The 20,437-nt window shown below is 32.8% G+C and overlaps 1 protein-coding gene across 1 annotated transcript in view; it reads right to left on the bottom strand.

Annotated features, from left to right (window-relative positions):
- The window catches only part of LOC122631069 (zwei Ig domain protein zig-8-like), a 269,300-nt gene that overhangs the window by 127,252 nt on the left and 121,611 nt on the right, over positions 1-20,437 (bottom strand). The window contains exon 3 of the mRNA XM_043816291.1: positions 9,395-9,605. Within this exon, the coding sequence (XP_043672226.1) occupies positions 9,395-9,605 (211 nt within the window). The remainder of the gene's footprint in view (positions 1-9,394; positions 9,606-20,437) is intronic.

Raw genomic sequence — 20,437 nt, 5'->3', positions numbered from 1 at the left:
ACATAAGACCATCTTATCCGGATTATCCAGCTTTTTACATTATTTTTTTGCTCGAATAAAATTTTTCCACAAAGATCAGATAAATCCAAAAATGTTGAACATCTTTCATGAAGTTATTTATCATATCTCACACATCGAATCCAGTTGTCCTGTTTCGATGAACAGCTGTACTTTTCCCCACATCCGACATATCCGGCATAATCTTCTTTTTCTCCAAACTTTCTTCAGACTCTTGGGCTACAAAGTCTGAAAAATTTTCATCCGAAGATGAATCTTCTGTAACCTTTTTCTCGTTTTGAGCTTGCCTGAATTTTTAGAATATTTTAATACTTTTGCCGCTTGAAACGTCTCCTAAGTTTTTTAATTCGTTGAACGTAGTTCATTCAAATCGGAATCGGATTAGTTTTATTTAGCAATGTGTTTAGATCGCACATGTTACGAAAATCTATTCATTAATCGTCTAATATATTGATAACACACTATAAGAACGTAACAATATATAATTTTATAATGGATCAATTATCCCCATAAAAATCGAATCATCTAATCCAAAAATTAGACAATAACAATTCACTTATTTTTTTAATAATGCTACGACAATATCTCATTTCTCGTAATATATCTCGTACGAATATAAACTTAACATCCTATAATCATTATCACAATCTTACAAAAAATATCCAAATTCGTAAGAATAAAGAAACTAGTAGATAAAATTATTAAACTTAGAATAATATAAAGATTGATTATTAAAACCTTAAGAAGAAAGCATGACTCTTAAATACATACATTATTGTCATTTTTATTTTCCATTATTCCGATTTTTTCTATTCGTATAGAAAAAATGCAAAATCTTAATATAAAAAAAAAAAAAATAATAATAAAAAAAACACAATAAAAAAAGATACTGTCATATAAGTTATTATTATTTCTAGACTGTGCACCTGTTTCTTGTTAACGACAAAAGGAGACATCTTTGCTCGAGACAGACGTAGGTACGTACTACAAGCATCGTTTCTAAGTGCATACACGCTACATTCAACATTCACGATGACGTTTTGATTACACCTTCATTGTTCTCGAAGCTGACGCTGGATTCACATCATATTTTTTTCATTTCCTTCGGAATTTTTCAATATCAGCATCCTGTATTGCCTAGACACGCATGTACTAAACCACACCCGTCGTCTTCCTTGTTCATGTTAAGCTCTTATACATGCATTTACATAGATATATGTACAATATTGCGTATGTATACGTATATTCATGTACATACATACATATGTATGTATGCACGCTTTGATATATCTATCCCTGTGCTTTCTGTATTCCATCGTTTCATCGATCGTTTCGACTCACTCTTTTTATTTTTCGAGTCTAGACCTTCTTCGAGTTCTAGACTTTCTTGATTTTCATCGTTATCGTTGTATTTAAATCTAATTAAAAATCTCGAGTAAATGTAATCTGAATCGTTCAATCGTGAACTCGAGCATCAAAGATCGAAGAAAAAGAGAAAGAAACAAACAAAATGTACAATTGTTAAACTTCATTATTTACTTTTTCTTTCTTTCTTTTTTGCTTTCTTTCTTTCTTTCTTTCTTTCTTTTCTTCTTTCTTTCCTTTTCTCTTTTTAATAAAACCAACGAGAGAGTTTTTTTCTATCTTTCCGGTACTCGCATTCTCAATATTCGTCGACCTTTGAATTAATCTCGTTACATTTTCGTGATGTAAAATAAAATGCATGAACGAACATAGTTGAAATATATATCTAACGTTTGTTGAAATTCTCGGGAGGTGTATATTTCCTTCACTTCTTTTCAATAGCGAATGCAAGAAAGATCCATCCTTCCTTTTCAACGAAGAGAGAAAGAGAGTACTGTGCAAATAGCACCGTGTATTTTTTTCTTGAATTACAAATCTCGGATGCTAGTAACGAATGATGTAGGTAGACAGGCAGAATGATGTAGTAACGAATGATGTCAATCGCGAGCTATACATATATATATTCGTCATCGAAATCGCGACTAGTAACAGATAACAGAAGATACCAAAACAATTACATACGTAGTGAATGAAATTACGAATAAAATCATTTCTTCGTTTAAAGATGTAGGTATCAAATTTTCCCTTAAAAAAAAAAAAACATAACACTTTGAACTTAACGATCGTATCAAATAGAATAGAATTTCTAATATAGAATATGTCGTATAATTATCGTCGATAATTCGGTTCGAACGGTTCAAGAAAAATGTTCGATCTGACAAATATAAAAATAATAGTTTCATTCGATTATGCCGTATCACGACTAACCTTATTGAGTTACGTAACGTGATAACGCGTTGCGTGACTGACCGGATCCGTTTTGACGTTGCGTATTATCCTTGAACGTCGACGCCTCTATACTGTGTTTCGAAAACTCACGCCGCTTAATTAACATTTTCATCGAACACGTGTCTAGGTAGATATATATGTAGATATGCGTACCAAATACATATATATACATACATATATATATATATATATATATATATATATATACATATAACATATGTACGCTACACGTCGAGTAGCTAGAATAGAAGCAGCATCAGCATCAGCATCAGCATCAGCAGTAGTGGCAGCAGTAACGTTTCCCTGGCACAAACCTCCGAAAGCATATCGATTAGGTTTCAGGATACATACACACGTATATATATACACACACACATGCATATCTAAACGCACGTACAGAGCATACAGACACATATATACGCGCGCGGGCGCGTCACATACCAACGACGTCCGGTACGATGGACATTGCGGTTAATGTCGTTCTCTCATGTAAGAACGAAAACTGCATCTAGAGAACGCCAATGAGAGAACGTCCCTTTGATAATTTTTTGTGCTTTTTTTTTTCTCCTTTTTGTTTCTTTTCTTTCTTTCTCTCTTTTTCTTTTTTTCTCTTTTTTTTTTTATAACGCAAAGAGTTCCTCTCTTCATCCGTATATTTGATCTTTCTGCTAAATTTCTTATTAAAAAATAACGCGTTAAATATAGAAGAAAGAGTGACAAGAAAAAGTTCCGTGCTACATATCTCGATAAGATCGTTCCTTTTGGTTATTATAAAAGATCGATTCGTGGAGAGTTAATCGAAAGTTTGTTCGACGTAATCGAAATCGAAAGAATCGTTTCAATTAATTAAAAGTTTCGTATAAGAAGTAAGTATAATAATGTAAATTATTTGTACGTGTATATGGATCTTGTAAAAATTTTATAAGTATATGTCCAATCGTATTTGGAATATCTCCGTTGAAACGGAAATAATAACGATAATCCGTATATATCTCGTTAAATCTCGATATCGTGGCACTTGATAAAAGCGCGGAAAGGTCTACTCCATTATAACCCAAGTGGAAACGTTCGTTCGATTGAGTTTTCTCGTGCTATTCTCGCATAATCGATAACAATCTTCATGGTATCGTTCTTTTTCCGATTCATCGCTTATCTCATTTTCTTTTATATATATATATATATATATATATCTCTCTCTCTCTCTTTTCCTATCATTCTTAAAAGCTTTACCAGTATCCAACAAAGTAGTTCTCCTTTAAGGATCCTCCGTTGTCGTTGGTTAACACCGATGTAGATTCAGCCGTCGCTTGCATTAAGATATCCACGACTCCATGGGGTTAGAGAAATGGCTACGGATTTACTTCAAGAACGTTGGGTCTAACCGTTCTCCTATCCGCAAGATGCTTTACAAATGAATACAGAGCAAAAAACGCATTACGAACTAATCCACCTCGTATTTATATGTCGGCTCATTACGACGATAATATATTTTAAAGAGTTACAATGTTTTTCTTAACAGGACGCAATACCGTTTGACTCTTTGATTTTAATCAACTTTTTTCATCTACGAAATATATACATATACAATGATTATCTAAGAACTATCGTATGAAATAAGTATTGACGTTTATCAGTGGCACTTATCGTCGAACGAACATTTCTCGAAGGATCGAAAAAGTGTTTGCAATAAGATTACGATTAAAAAAAATTAAGTTCGATCGATACTGGTGCCTGTTCGAATATCAGAGGCGAGCACATTAATTCGAGTACATATTGATACAGTGTGTTAGTTCAATCTGTAACCCTACGCCTGAGATGATACTACGATAATGTTTCGTCCTTGAGATCCCGTTAGGGAACGTGTCAGTCAGCTGACTGACGAGCGGACTCTACCCTTAGCTCTTATTTCGGAACCTATAAATTCTTATCGTTTAATGTTTGGGTGATTACCCGAAATGTTCAAGTAGCAAAACCTAGCAGTAGTGTAACGAAGAAGGTTGCTGCTAGAAACTGAATACTGTCATGAATTTAAGTCAAGATCGAAAGTGTGTACGACCGAATACTGTTCTGAATATAAGTTAAGACCGTATCTGTGTGTACGTACGTCCATGTCGAATATATTTCAGGTTGAATCAAAAGTCTGTCTATGCGATCGAATATCCTACTGAAATTGAATCAAGATCGTATTCGTACGTGATCAAAAGTACCTCGAGATCGAGTAATACTGTGTAAGACTGTTTTTTTTTTTTTTTTTTTTTTTACTTATAATCCGGTACGAGCATCTGATAATTTTAAAAAGAAAAAAAAAAAAGAAAAAGAAGAGATAAAGTGAAGAAATTCAAACGAAATTTATGTAAAAAGTTATAAAAGAAAAAGAGGATCATCCTTCATTGGTCAAGATTATCTAGGAATTTTTCATCTCCTAAAAATACATATTAAAAACAAAAATCTTTTCGGATAAAAATATAACTCGAATTTTCTTTTAATTCAGCTCGACTATTTCAATACGATATTGCTATGCTTGTCATTCTAATTAGTTGACCGATGTGCTTATATTGCAGTTATAAACACAAACACAAATAATAAAACAAAGTATACAAATCGTTTTAAAGTCCGAACATTGAGAGTTCTGTTTACCTTCACGGAATATTCAAACGAACGAATGAATATAAAAAGTTTCCATTCTGCAATAAGGACGAAACATAAATGTGTGTTACATGTTTTCGTAGAGGTCGATAAGAGCTTCTTATTTTTATTTATATTATTTTTACGCACGAAAGAGAAATAATTTATGTGAAACATTTACAAATATACAGTAATAATTTTCCAGAGAAATAAATTATCCAATAACTTTGATATAGATATTTAAAAAAGATAGCGCGACTATCCATGTATTATAATATAATTAATCGATGAAAATAAATCGATTGAAAAAATAAAAAATAAAGAATATATCAAATCGGATAAAATATTCTCTCTAGGAATACTTAAAGAACATCGATGAAAATAAGTCGTTTTGCTCGAAGTCGAGAAGCTTCCGAAACCGTGAATATCTTCCTCGATATTTCCACTTTTAACTCGACATCGAGATATCGCAAACGGACGGCAGTTCGCTTCTTTTCTATCAGTCGACGGAATCGATCCTCTTAGATCCTTTTTAAACGATTTTTATCTCTACATCTGTAAGTTTCTTCTTTCATGGAAAAACCATTTATTCGATTTTACTCTTCGTTCGAATATAAAATTAATTGAATATAATCTTTATCGATAAAGAGTTTAAGATCTACTAATATCCATTTATTTTATCATCTTTTTTTATAAATATTTACATCGACAAAACATTGATAAACACTCAAAAGGTTCATCAATTTTATAATGAAACAAAATATTTCTTACGTAGGCGTATTTTTCTTCATTGAAAGAAAAATTTCATACGGGAAACGGAATTTTCTAAATTTGTATCAGATCGATCAAAAAAGTTCTAGTACAAAATTATTTCGAAGAAAAAATAAACAAATTAAAGAAAAGTAAATAAATTAAAAAAAAAAAAAGAAAGAAAGAAAGAGAATAAAAGATGAAACGAATACATAAATTTTCAGTAAATCCAATATATTTTATTGGATACTATTGGTTATTTTTAACGAGCGAAGGAATGAGTTTTTCATCGAAAATTGGATCTTTCTTTTTCATTCGTAGATTAATTAATGAATAACAATAGCTTCTAGCAGAGAGACGAACGCGATTTACGCATGATTTTTTAAAAGAATAACATGCCTGGATATATACGATCTATCGATATCTTTAATCTTGGTGAACATTAACATGACAGAATAAAATAACGACGTTCCGAAGCTTCCTCGTTTTCCTCCAGATATTAATACGAGATAACAAAAAGAGCGAGATGGAATAGCCACACTCTATTTGCGATAAGTAAACAAGAAAAACGATTTTTGATAGTCTATTAGAAATCGATATATGAGGAAATATCGAAGAATATATATATGTAGATACCAAATGATATTAATTTTTAATAGAAATTTTACTTTAAGCAAAACTCGTCTATAACTTGTTTTATATTACATACTATTTTTAGTTTTATTTTACATTAACGACTAATTTTTTGTTGTCTTTTAAAAAACTATCGAAATAATTTAGTTTTTGTCTCGTACAATGTACAAAATAATTCTTTAAAATGATCACTCGCAACTTTTATTTATTCCCTATTTTCTTTAACATTTAATATCCATATAGATATATCTATAATAAATACAAAATTATAATAATTAAAAATCGCTTCGTTTGGAAAAAGAAATAAAATAAAGTTCATTTCATATTGTAATACATCGTCTTGTATAATTTCATTTGACAATGAAAATAAAACACAATTAATATTAATATCGATGATTATAAAATGTATTAGGATTCAAGTTGCTCGAAAGAAGTCTAGTCGGGATTTTAAAGAACGTTGTGCATTGAGTTAATTCTACATATGAAAAAAAAAAAACTAAAATAAATGGAAAGAGAGAAAGGAGAAATAGAAAATCAACAAAAAAAAAAAAAAGAATTATAACATTCAGAGGTACTTTTCAGGTAACTCGACTCTAACATCGTTCAAAGCTCTAATTGCCTTCGAACGAGTATACAGGATCTTTAAAAAGCGTCCCAAAACTTGCTGCTATTGGTTAATATATATTCTTAAACATCTTAAATATTTAAATTTAATCTGTAGAATTAAACAGAGGTCGTACGATATTCTAAAAGAATCGAAGCTTTTAGTGGTCACGGAACATCTCTTTCTTTTTGTTTGTAACACGCGACTAATTCTAACGTCACATAATTTCTGCGTTCGTATACATGAAAAAAAAAAAGAAGAAAAAAGAAAAAAGGATAAAAAACAGTGACAAACTCGTGGAAATAACGAAGTTCGAAAAGGCAAAGAGCGAGAAATAACATGGATGCGATTAAACGAAATACGTTCGAATCGTCTCCGATAGCCATAAAAACGAGTTCGGGAGATGCTTTTAGTTGCAATGAATACGTGTAGCGGTTCACGGTCGCTCTAAAGTCGAAACCCATTTCATTCAAGTTAAAACTTCGAATTTCGTCTGCAAGGGAAACGAGCGTTCTCGATGTAAAGTAAATATCTTTTGAACGACCATAAACGCGAACTCGGTTTGCATTTCTAATCGATATAAAACGCTTCTGTTTTCCCCATTTGAAAATTATCGAAGACTTTTCACAATCTTGATATATATATATATATAAAAATAAATAAATAAATAAATGAATAAACAGAATGTTAATTATATATAAATAAATATATACATAGGTATTTACGTATGTACATATAGAAATATATAAGATAACATTATTTTATGAAAGATTATTATCGATAAAAGAATAATGAAATATTTCGTTTATAGTAAATCGACATTATACAATCATACATGTAAACGATCGAAATTCGAAAATTCATTTCTTGACGTTATTCAAGCAACTCTTTTCTCTTCTTATCTTATCAAAGAGTACGTTCGAAGAGAATAAGAGCGACGTTACGGTGAAAATAACGTAAAGCCGCGAGAAAGGAGAAGGAAAACGGAAGAACCTTTGCGTTCGAGATTTGTACGGTAAACAAGAGAAAGAGAAAGAGAGAGACAGACAAAGAGACAAAGAGGAAGAGAGAGAGAGAGAGAGAGAGAGAGAGAGAGAGAGAGAAAGAGAGAGAGAAAGAAAGAGCTTTTTGTACGTCGGATTTGTAAAATTGATTCCACCATCGAGTCCGTGTTTACGACGTCGCCCGTTGCACGAACGACAAGCCGTGGCCCGAGGAAAAGAAAGACGATTTATTTCGCGTCAGCTTTTTTCTCTTTCCCCTTCTTCATCCCCTTTATCCTCCCTCTCCCTCTTTTTACTCTTTCTTTCTCGACTAAACGCCACGGACGTTCCGCGTACATCCGCCGACCGATACGAAAGAAGAAGACTAGTTCACCAACCTGTTTTCCTCAAGCCTCTTATCGACGACTATCCTCTACCTCTCCTCCTTTGTCTCCCTCTCTCCACCCCCACCAAGTTCCTCCCAATCCACCATTCTCTTACTCTTCTCTTCGAAATTCACGGACTCGTACCTTTCTCTTTTCTTCTTTTCTTTTTCTTCTTCTTTTTCTTTTTCTTTTTCTTCTTCGGATTCTGTTCCTCTCTTTCTTATCAATCTCCTTCCCACTCTTTCCCTCCTCCTCTCCTCTTTCTATCCACACCGCTTCCTCCTCTCTTTTTTCTTCCGCTACAAGTTCTATATCTTCACGAGATTTTAATGTCAATGCTCGTCGTCTTCTCAAAGCTCTTCTCTCGCACTCGCGAACGGTAAGAAAGTAAATTTACGAGCTCCTTTTTTCTATTTCCGCCTCTCCGCTTTACTTCCGCGTACGAAACGAAAGTAAAACGCGTATAGCGTGTATATGTATTATATCGGGTGATATTTAATAGCACAGAGGAAAAAGTATGATACATTATATCATAAGTCGTAGTAAATATATGGGTCTTAGAAAATATCTAAACGAATGTTTCAGTCGTTCGGAAGTATACATACGTAGGATGTTTAATTAATACGAAGCAACAAAATTTCTCTGTAGATTCTAAAACGTAACATAAATAAAACGATCCTCGGAACGTCCTTGGAATATTTTTGTTTACCTCCAAAGTAAATCGTATATCTCTGACTAAAATATTCTATGCAACATAAGTCACTTATTATTATCATCGCTCACTTCTATTATTCACTATTATTACAGAAATCTCGATTATTAAGACGATAATTTATTTAAGAAGATATTACGCAAATTCCTATCGATGTAAACCGACGCGTATTGAAAACGTATCTTTCTTCGAAAAATATTTACGTAAATAATAAACATATTAATCGACGATAATCTTTGTTCGATGATCCATGTTCATGATTACGAAGAAGTCGACGAAAAAATTCGTAAAATTGATTGGAGTAATTACTTCGTGAAAAATCAACGGAACGCTCATTATTACAAACTTGAATAATTGAAAATTCACTCACCGACGACGTTGAGAGTATAGTTCAACGACATTTTTGGCTCGGTGCTGACCTGGCACTCGTAAACTCCGGAGTCTCGTTCTTGAGGCGATTTGATCTGCAACGTCCAGTTCTCAGAATTTTCCGGATGAATTACTAGGAACCTCAGATCTGAGGTATACATAAGGATTCCAGCGCTAAGGATATGCATATCCCTTTTCCGCATCCAGGATACCTGTGAAGTAAACGTATACTAGATTAGACAACGTTAAACATTATTTCTCTTTTCTTTTCTTTTCTTTTTTTTTTTTTTTTTCTTAAATCTTGGAAGATAATAATATGTTTCTTTTATATGCGTATATATGCGTAATAATTAAATACATAAACAGTTTCGAAAAGCATTTCCATATGTATATTTTATAAAAGGTGACATTTCCATTAAGAATAAACATATTTCAAAACTTAAAGATAACTTCGTACGAAACTTATATCTCCGTAATTGTAATATACAACGTATGTGTGATTGTAACGCGTATACGTAAGTAAGCTAGTTTAAAAGGTGAACGTAATAAAGTCGTAAATAAAACACAACCATTTCGATGGTATATCGAAATTAATTTTAACGAAATTGAAGTTATTCAAATACAAGATGTTCGAAACAACCTAGATGCCTTTGTTTCAATGTAAACAAACTGTAAACGAAGGTCGATATTGATCGCAGTTATAACGCTTTGTTGTTCGTTGATGTATTGAAATTTATAATGACATTGATACGACTTTGTGATTATTCAAAATAAAAAGAAATGTGATATCGAGGAAAAATCATCTGGATTTTAATGAACTCTGTGAAGTTCTAACGAACGTTCTGGCGTGTGATTTCGCGTTGTACAAACGGCCACAGGCTAATTCCAGCATTGCAGGATCACCGCAAAATAGAAGAGAAAGAGAGAGAGAGAGAGAGAGAGAGAGAACTCGGAGTTCAGCAGCAGTAATGCTAATCTAAACGAGCGAGAGTAGCAAGCGGCTTGTATCAAACGGATTGATCGCTCCTACCAAGCTTCGATCCTCATCGATTGACCATGAATGTCACGTTGGAAATTGAGTTCCTTATGCAAGCTTCTAGAACCGCTAAGTGAATCCAATATGTGTGATCAAAAGCGTCTATGGGATTCTCGTGGATATATGAGAAGTCTCTGTTCGAACTCGGTAGTCATTTGATGGATTTTCTAGCAATTATCGATCGTACGAAGGATCGATCGATCTGGTCATCGTTCAAAATTTATTTCAATCGATACCCTTTGATTACATAAATATATTGCGATCGTCGAATCCGATAACATAATACTATTACGCTGTATAAATGTTCATCTTAAAAGCTAATAAACGAGATTTATTTAAACGGATTAATTTAAACGCATTTATTAAAAATGTATTTATTAATTTAATTAAACAGACATATAGATTACATGATATAACAAAAAAGAAATAGAAATTATTAATAATCGTAATAAATAAATAAATCAATCAATCAATATACGCTATGGTGTTTTATAAGTCGAGACAAAATTTGATAAAAATTGGTTCAAAGATATAAAAAAAAAAATCTTTTTAATAATATACTATATCAAATAGTGAAGAGACTTTATCGAATGGAGTCTTTGAATAAGTATTGTAAAACAGATAAACTTACCAAAAGATATAAAAATGAACAAGAAATTCCTGTCTAAGAAAGAGCTCTCTCTTTTTCTTCGAAGATCCTTCTCGTACGACGTCGGTTGACCTACTGGCAACTAATGCGTGTCTCTCATAAGTAAACGGGCGTCCTCGAGGAGCAGCAAAGCCGCGGATGTAAATAACAACATAAAGGGCGGAACGTCGTACCGACGTGTTTAAACGTACAACGATAAATCTTTCGAAGATCCAACAAGCCATTCAACTTAAGTGCTGAAAGAGCCCGTAAATTTCTCTTCTCATTTCTTCACGGAAAATTTCGGTGAATTTTGTAAATTTGTAAATCCTGAGGATTTAATCGAAAAATAAATTGTATACAAGATAAAATCGATCGTAACGTAATCATATCTCATCGCATTATCTCTCGTACATTTTACTCGTAATTTATCGATCTTCTCGTTTCTTTGCTTTTTCGTTCTTTTTCTTTTTTTTTTTTTCGATCTTTGTAACGAACAGGTATCGATCATTACGGGTTATTGTACGTTCATTTCTATTCCGATCGAGATTCAACGCGAAAGTGAAATGAAGATGATATATGTATGCACATATCAAACAAAATAATTATTCATGACGAATCGACCAATTCGATATCGTCGTGATTAACATTGGACAATGATCGGCATTGCTCGGTGTCTATGTCATAAACGCATACCACATCGATTATTACGATTGCTTGGATAATCATGAACGGATGATGCCTCATGGGCATCAGATATAGACCCTTCTCTCTCGACGAGCACAGATATATCAAAGGGAAAACCGATTAGGTGGTTGTTTGGATTTCTGATCGAATAAGACGATATTTCTTAAAAAAAAAAAAAGAAAGAAAAAAATTTAACTTCGTGTTTTACATATATGTATATGTATTACGAATAGATCTAACAACGATCGATCTCATTTGATTAAATGATTAAACATAGATATAATATACCATGCTATTTGTCTATACGTTTATATGTAATATATGTATAATATACTTATGTAATGTATAATTGATTAAATATACAACGATAAGAAAAACTATCGATTAAAATATTATTGTTTAACACTAAGAACATAATTTTAACATATTCCATAAACGATCAGTATATAAATTATTTAATAAGATACACATAAAACAAGTATAAGTGTATATGAGAATTATGTATTGATAATTTACCGATTCCTATTTATCGAAATTAATTGAATTTTCTCTATAGATAGGCGTTATAATTAATAATATCATTTGGAAATAAAATAAAAGCAAGATATAGCGTTCGGCATTGAATTCATTGGTCCAACGAATACATATATTTATATCTGCAAACGTGCATTTAATCAAATGTTCTCGATTAAAATAGTATCACGATCTCTATTCAAAAGCAAATATCATATGTACCTTTTCCGATGGTTAATTATTATCGATATAGAATTTCCAATGTTTAAAACTTACTAGTACAGAAATCACGTAAAATTTTTTTTTTGTTTAAGAGGCTAAAAAATCGAATGAGGAGGATGAAAAGCTCAGTGACAATAGGCGCGAGTCGAAAAGCGAACTTTTTCGAGCAACGTGATATTTCATTATGTGATTTCCCATATATCGTTCGTAACAATGAAAAAGTTAAGCTTGTCTATGCTATCTATAATATCGATTTATAAAATTCGAATGTATATATTCGAATATAACTTTTAAAAATAAGTTACGAATATCTATAATATTTTTGGTCGTTATATACCTTGATATATACATGGAAAATTAATTATGTCTTTAACAAGCCATTTTTCTCGTTGATCTCCATCGCTTTTAATCAGTTAATTAAGAAAGTCCTCACGAAAATGTAATTAGACACTGCGAAGTGATAAAATACTGAAGTCTTATATCATCTCTTCCTGACTTCTGTTAATAAAATGTTCTCTCTTCTGTCTTCCGTGTCCTAATATTTTATCATTTATAAGTATGTACATATTTCTTCAAATGTCTCACTATTTTTAAAGAAATAGATTAGAAATGAATGAAGTCAGTACTCACGTTTGATTTCCTCGAGATATCAATTAACTGATTAAACAACGATGTCTCTTTTATTTCAAAAAAGAAAAAAAAAAAAGAAAAGAAAAGAAGAAAAGAAAAAAAGATAACAAAAACCGATACATTCGTGATTATTTTCGATGTTTTTTTTTCGTGACGAAAGAAGAAGTCAAAATTTCGAGAAAATTCAAGAAAAAAATACGAAAAATCATGGAAAATAATCTTCTTTTATTCAACGCCCAACTGAGAATATATTTATTTATTTACATATGGTTGTTCACGTATGCATACAGCATGTATGCATATAAGTATATTTAACTATTTATTAGGACGATTCTTGCTGTTATGGTTTTGTTAGTACGTACTGTCTCGCCATGTTCTACCAATTTGCATGTAATTTCTGTGCACCGGCAACGCTTTTCGTCTGAGTATTTCGAGAAATATACGAGAAACGAAAGACGCCTATATATGTACGTGCATTTGCTTGTGTCGTCTAACATTGCCATCATTTCTACAACAGCATATAAGATACGACTATATTATTGCAAATAATTTAATCGTATGTTATACCATCGTCCGATGCTTTAAAAAATATCTTGTTTTTGTATTCAAATTAAAAAGATGAAAATACTACGCGATTGTTTCATTTATATTTCACGTCGTTTTCAAAAGCGTTTTTTGTATTCAAATTAAGAAATACAAGTTATTATGCGATTTGCTCATTCATACATATTTCATACGTTCTTTTTCAAAAATTGTGACTACTCTTAATTGCTTACGAATTCCACATAACGATATAATATAAAAACTAAAAATTGATGTCGTTTGTTGAAATTTATTTTACAGTATAAAATTATAATTCATATTTTTTTCTTCCTTTTTTCCTTTTAATCATAAATATATTTGCCATTTATTTTTATAATTTTAAAAGTCTAACAGAAAATTCGTGCATATGTATATCAAAATTCCAATATTGGCACTATTTTACTTTTTTCAGACAAAAAGCATGTATGATCGATTTTTCCTAGTATGTATGTAAAAGCACAATGACATAAACCATTTATTTCTGAAAATTGATTTTCTCGTCAAATTTTCAAATGACCTATTAATCCTACGTACGGTCAAAAGTGAATTTTAGTAAAAATCGATATCTCTAACGAGATGAAGAAAATGGTAGCGATTTATAATGAATTTAAGCATTTCTTTATACTCCACTAATCACTATTTCGAAGTTATTGTTTTTACCGCGTAACGAGTTTGGGCTTTTTATTTTAGGTTGGAAAATGAACGCGTCTGCCCGACTTTAGCAAAAGCTTTGAGGGACGTTATCCTTCTCCAAAAACAAAACTAATTTCAACGCAGCTGCTGCTGCGGCGTATTCATCATCCAGGATCCAAGAAGCTTTCGTAAGAGCGTCATTCCTTCTAATGCCTTTCTTTAAAATCTTCTATAATACCGCACTTGATGGTTTCCATCAGTATGCTTAACTCGTCCGCCGTGAAAACGTCCTCGAGTTAGACAGAATCTATAACCATAACCGTAACGATACCAATCGCGTTTACACACGCTGTCTTATATATACACACACACACACATTCAAAAAGAATTGTCTTGTACATATCGATCCTTTTCAAATTGAAAAAGACTTGCCTCAAAATATTTTTAATATTAATTACATTTCTTTCGTATCAAAAAAAAAGTTCTTAGTTAAAGAGAGATACAAAGAAATTTCTTCTCACTTCTATATTAATCAAAAATTACTTCGCTCAATTTTATTCGCAGGAATTAAACGTAAGGAATATCATAATTTGTCAACCCTCTTAAACGATTAATGATATGGTAGATATTTCGTATTACGAATTTTATCAATCATGATTGAAAATTGAAGCTACCGACCGGTATTAGACGTTATGAGAAATGCAAGAGGAGCGATAGAGATCTTATGATATTCTCGAAATAATATCCAAGTAAGCGAGTATCCGAGTCTCCTGGTCGCGTAACTTATGTAAGACTGGTTCCGAATTTCGAGAAGATGTTCACTCAACCGCCAAGTATAATCATTTTCAATTCCTGCGACGTACGGAATAGCGCCTGATTGAATGTCTATGAATACAAGAGAGCAAGAGAGAAAGAGAAAGGAGAGAAAGAGAGAGAGAGAGAGAGAGAGAAATCTTGCGGATTACTTCGAAAGTAGTTCGTGCAGTGAGAACTATTTGGTCGATCTCACAAATATCTTATATTTGAACAATGAATAGACGACATGGTAGAAGCTGTTATACACGAAACTAATACCACCTTTTCTTTTTTTCTTTCTTTTACTCAATCCTGTTCTTTCCGTTTCTCTTTCATCGATCACCCGTACGTGCAGAAAATAAATGTTCGGAAATCCTTTTGTAAGTATGTTGCCCGTTAACACGAAGCATTGAGCCAGGTGATTACAACCTACTCGATCCAACGAAATATTATCGATTGATTAAGCTCCGTCTAACGTTTTTATTTATAAACTTATTACACAGATATTTCTGAGCGATGAGAAATATTTGTAAAACATGATGATGGTAATTATGATGGTAATAATGATTTTCTACGTAATAAAAAATTATTACACATTTGATACGTACGAAAAGTTTCTTTTTCTTTTCTCAATTTTCTGTTTCTAATCGTCGCATATAATTAATCACACTTGCTTAATTGCACTTGGAGAAAGTGATGAAAAAAAGAAAACAAAAAATGATTAAATAAAAGGGGAAAAGAATAACAGAGTAAAAGAAGCATACAAAAATCGTATGCCGCGTTCGTTCTATTCGAAATGTATTAAACGTATAAATAAATACAGCAAAAAATAAATTGTAAAAATTCATGATCAAAAAAAACAAAAAAGAGAAAAAGAAAAATATGTATTACTAATTAATATTGCAAAATAAATTTCAATAAACAACACATATATATATATAACATTGATATTACAATATAATAAATGAGATACATAATATTATATACCTATATTACTATATGCTACATTTACATTCGTTCCATATCAGAAAGAAAAAGAATGTCAAATTCGGTCATGCGCGAAATGCCTTTTTATTTTTTTTTTTTTCTACGGTACGTAATTCCCTTCGAATCTTTTTCTAAGAGGAATCTAGCTAGGTGGAATAACAAGTTCTATTGCAAGAAGAAAAGATAAAGTAGTCCTATGGTAGAAAAGAAGGGGAAGTAGGAGAGAAGGTACTATGGAAGATGGAAAAGAAGGAGTAGAGGATATCCATAGGCGACGGACCACTTCAAAGAGAATTCTAACTCGGAATTAGGGTAGAGAGCGGAAAAGGTTTCGGTGGAGCCAAGCTCTTCTGGTTAGAGTAAACCGTTTCCCGTTACGTAAGAAAGAATTCCCAAGCCGAATCTCGAAAATCGAAGGATCTTTCTTTTATTCTTTTTATTTTTTTTTTTTGCCTTCATTTTCTTCCTTAACCCCTTCCCTTTCTCTTTGTCTCTGTTATTTTCGAAAGAACGAGTAAATGAAAAGAGATATTTGACGACGATAAGAAAAGAGCATAGAACAATCATAGATATTTCAAATGGTACTGGTTCATGATCGTTCGTTCCATTCGTATTATTCATAAACTCGCGATCATATTTTCGAGTAAAATATCTTCGGTGATTATAGGACTGAGAAATAATTCTCTGGAATTTCTACCGTTCCAAAACTCCAGAAGGAAGACAGAGAAAGAGAGAGAGAGAGAGAGAGAGAGAGAGAGAGAGAGACGAAGATGATGAATACGAACCAATCAAATACACAATACAACGTGGCTAAGGGGGAATGAATTCGGAGGTAAGTTGGCCAGAAGTTAAACAAATCGAGAAAATAATCGCAATGCCGATTCATCAGTTTCAAAAGTTATCACGCTGCTCAATCAACGGAAAGAAAAGTCTTAATTAATCTAAAATGGTCTCGAGCAAACGAAAAAAAAAAAAAAGAAAAGAAAAGACAGAAAAAGGGAAGAAAAAAGCTTGGAAAATAAAGAAGAATGAATGAGTGAGAAAAAAAGAAGAGAGAGAGAGAGAGAGAAAGGGAGAATAGAAACGAAGATGAAAACGAACGAAAAGAGATGGTACGATAAGTAAACAGAACAAATAATCCCGCCGGTATAAAACTTTTATTATCTGTGCATTTTTTTTCCTCTTTTCCCCTGCTTTTCCTCACCTTTACTGATATCGTAGAAGATATTTCTACGCAAATCTAGACTGAGGCTATTCAAAGTTGTCGATATGAGAAAAACGTGTTGATGAAGAAAAAGAAATAGAGAGATAGAGATAGAGAGAAATATATATATATAGAGTGAGAGAGAGAGAGAGAGAGAGAGAAGAAAAAACAATTCATACAAAACGATCTAAAAAATTTCGAAACAATGCGAATGATCTGAATAGAAGAGTTTACTTGCCGTGGAAGACGATTTTTCTCATCGTCTTGGGATTTCAAAGATCGTCAAGACGAAGTTTCACTTGACTACCAGATAAAAGGAGGTAATCGTTGTGTTGTTAGTATACTCATCTCTAATCTTAGCAAGATGATTGTTCTTTCTTTTATTTCTCTCTCTTTCTCTCTTTCTCTGTCTCTCTTTCTCTTTTTAGAAATCTCTTTCCTAAAAGAAAAGGAAAGAAAATGTTACCCTGACACCGTTTTCAACGATTTTCCGCAACCTTGATCCTAATTAATACGAACCACATTAAAGTATGTCATGACGTCCGGTTGATGTCACAAAGCTACAACTCTTTCTCTTCAGAACTGTACGCCTTTTAAAATGGTTCAAAAAATATTTTAATACGCTTACCCTTTTGTTAAGATTTAAGGAACGTCGTGGAAAATAGAGTATTCAACGTTTCTATGAAATCTTATTAACCTTGACCCTTAACAAAAAAATGGTACTCTTCTTTAATTTTCCATCCAACATTAATTCCAACATTAACTCGACTACCTACGTGTCATTCATATTTTATATTTTTTAAGATACAATGTCTCTCTTTCTCTCTCTTTTTGTATCTTTTTCACTGTAATCGGTAATAAATTCCAAAGGAGAGGCAAAAGCCACGCGTCAACGTCAAAAGGATTTCTTCTTCGAAACTCGTGAATTTTTGTTCTCTCTCTCTCTCTCTCTCTCTCTCTCTCTCTCTCTCTCTCTCTCTCTCTCTCTCTCTCTCTCTCTCTCTCTCTCTCCCTGTCTTTCCTTTGGGAGCACGAGAACGTCTCCGTAATACTGTCGTTTTACAGTAGATCCATCCTCAGGGCTTGCTCTTCTCTTAGTATATACATTGGAGATGCATAGTTTCCTCTACAGTGTTCTCTCTGTCACGGATTCTTATCGAGCATCGAGGTCTTCTTCATCGTTCCCAGGACAAAGGCTTATGAAAGTATACCGGACCTACCACAAGCATGGTTCTATAGATCTACCATAAAAGTTTAGAAACGTTACGTTAGTCAAGACTCAAGAATGAGATGAACAACATCACTTCGACATTCTTCTTGTCGAAACTTGATGATTATGAGAATTATACAACGTTACGAATAAAATTGTTCGATACATACGTGCGATATAAATCGAATTTCTTATTAAAAAAGATTAAAGTAACAGTGTAAGCGAACGAAATAGATTTACTCGTTAAGAAGGAAAAAATTAAATGAAATAATCATTATTAATGATATCGTTTGAAAATCGCTAAGTAATCTCGTGATAGGAGGAAATCTTTATTTTCATTCCGCGATCACGAATAGTTCATTCTCATATTCAGCAGTTTTTTCTAAGACACGCTGTATAATTACAGTGACAACGAGTAGGGTAATGTAATTTTGAATGTCCACGTATGAACGTGACTCGGATTAGATAGGTAATTTCCATCTAACGAACGAACGAACGAACGAATGAACGAACGAACGAACGAACGAACGAACGAACGAACGAACGAACGAAGTATCGATATTCTCGAGAGGAACGTACTATCGTTTGATCATTGAAAATCGATTCGATTAATCATTCCCGAAACACTGTCCGAAAGCATCGACGAAAGTCGATATGGTATTTGCATTTCATTGAATCGTTATCGAGGGAATACAAATCGAGATCTCTTCTCGCAAGAAGAGAGATATAGGGATAGATAGATAGATAGATAGATAGATAGATAAATATATAGAGAGAGAATGAGGATGAGGAAGAACGATCAGGATCAGAGACGAACGTTGTACGAAGAAGAGGATCGAGGGTAGACGAGACTACGACGTAGTCCCTACAGAGAGAATAAAAGAGCGAGTTCAATCGATAGGTGAAAGAAGAGTTCGGCTTGCGAATCGTTTCTAGCCGCTTCGTTCTCGTAAAAGTGAACGCCAGTATTTTCTGCCTAGGTAAATTGGATTGGCAGTTTATTGGCAATATTCGTTTGCGTGGCGTAATGCCAGATCCGCGTGTACGTTTTACTACCGACCAAAATTTTCCACCATTTTGTTCTATCTACTGTATGTACGTGTAGGACATGCACTCTCTCTCTCTCTCTCTCTTTCTCTTTCTTTCTTTCTTTCATTCTTTCTTTCTTTTTCTTTTTTTTTTCTTTCTTTCTATCTTTCACACTAGATACTTTTTTGCTTGGTCTATCTATCTCCTTTCATTTCTTTCTCACTTCGTTTTATTATCAGTGTCTCTTCGCCTCTATCGTTACACCCATTCTCTTTCTTTTCTTACAAACATCAAGAGATACACGTCCGAACAAACTACCTCTTCTCTCTCTCTCTTTTACTTCTTTGTTATCTTCGTTATTATACCAAGGTACGATAGATAGATCGATGCATCTCGATAAAAGGTTAGCAAGACGGAACTCGTGAAGACGGAAACGTCTTCTCGAATCTTTCATCATATCTTTCTCCTCTCTATTTCTTTCTTTTCTATTCTCTACTTCTCTTTTCTCTCTCTCTCTCTCTTTCTCTCTTTCTATATCGAGTTCGATCGAAGAGAGCGTGAAACCATTCGTGATTTTTCTCGATAATTTTTCTTACGAGATAGAACTAACTCGTCTCTTTCCAAATTCGATACCATCTATTCATTCTGACAACGGTATTAGGGTTGTAATCGACAAATGGATCGGAACTCTCTATCAATGATGATTAGAAACATGAAATACCTATATAGCGAATATATAGGGCAATTCTTCTTAATCGATTAGAAGAGGAATCCTTTGACTAACGAATGTATAAAGGATAAACAAGAAATACGTTATAGAACGGAGTAAAAGCGATTGAATGCCATTGCCTAGTATATTGGCCAATAGTATCAAACAACATGCTTAGG

Source organism: Vespula pensylvanica, chromosome 8 (assembly GCF_014466175.1).
Source record: "Vespula pensylvanica isolate Volc-1 chromosome 8, ASM1446617v1, whole genome shotgun sequence".
In the NCBI taxonomy this organism is placed as follows: Eukaryota; Metazoa; Arthropoda; class Insecta; order Hymenoptera; family Vespidae; genus Vespula; species Vespula pensylvanica.
The sequence above is the reverse complement of the archived record's forward strand: the minus strand, read 5'-3'. Positions and strand labels throughout refer to the sequence as shown.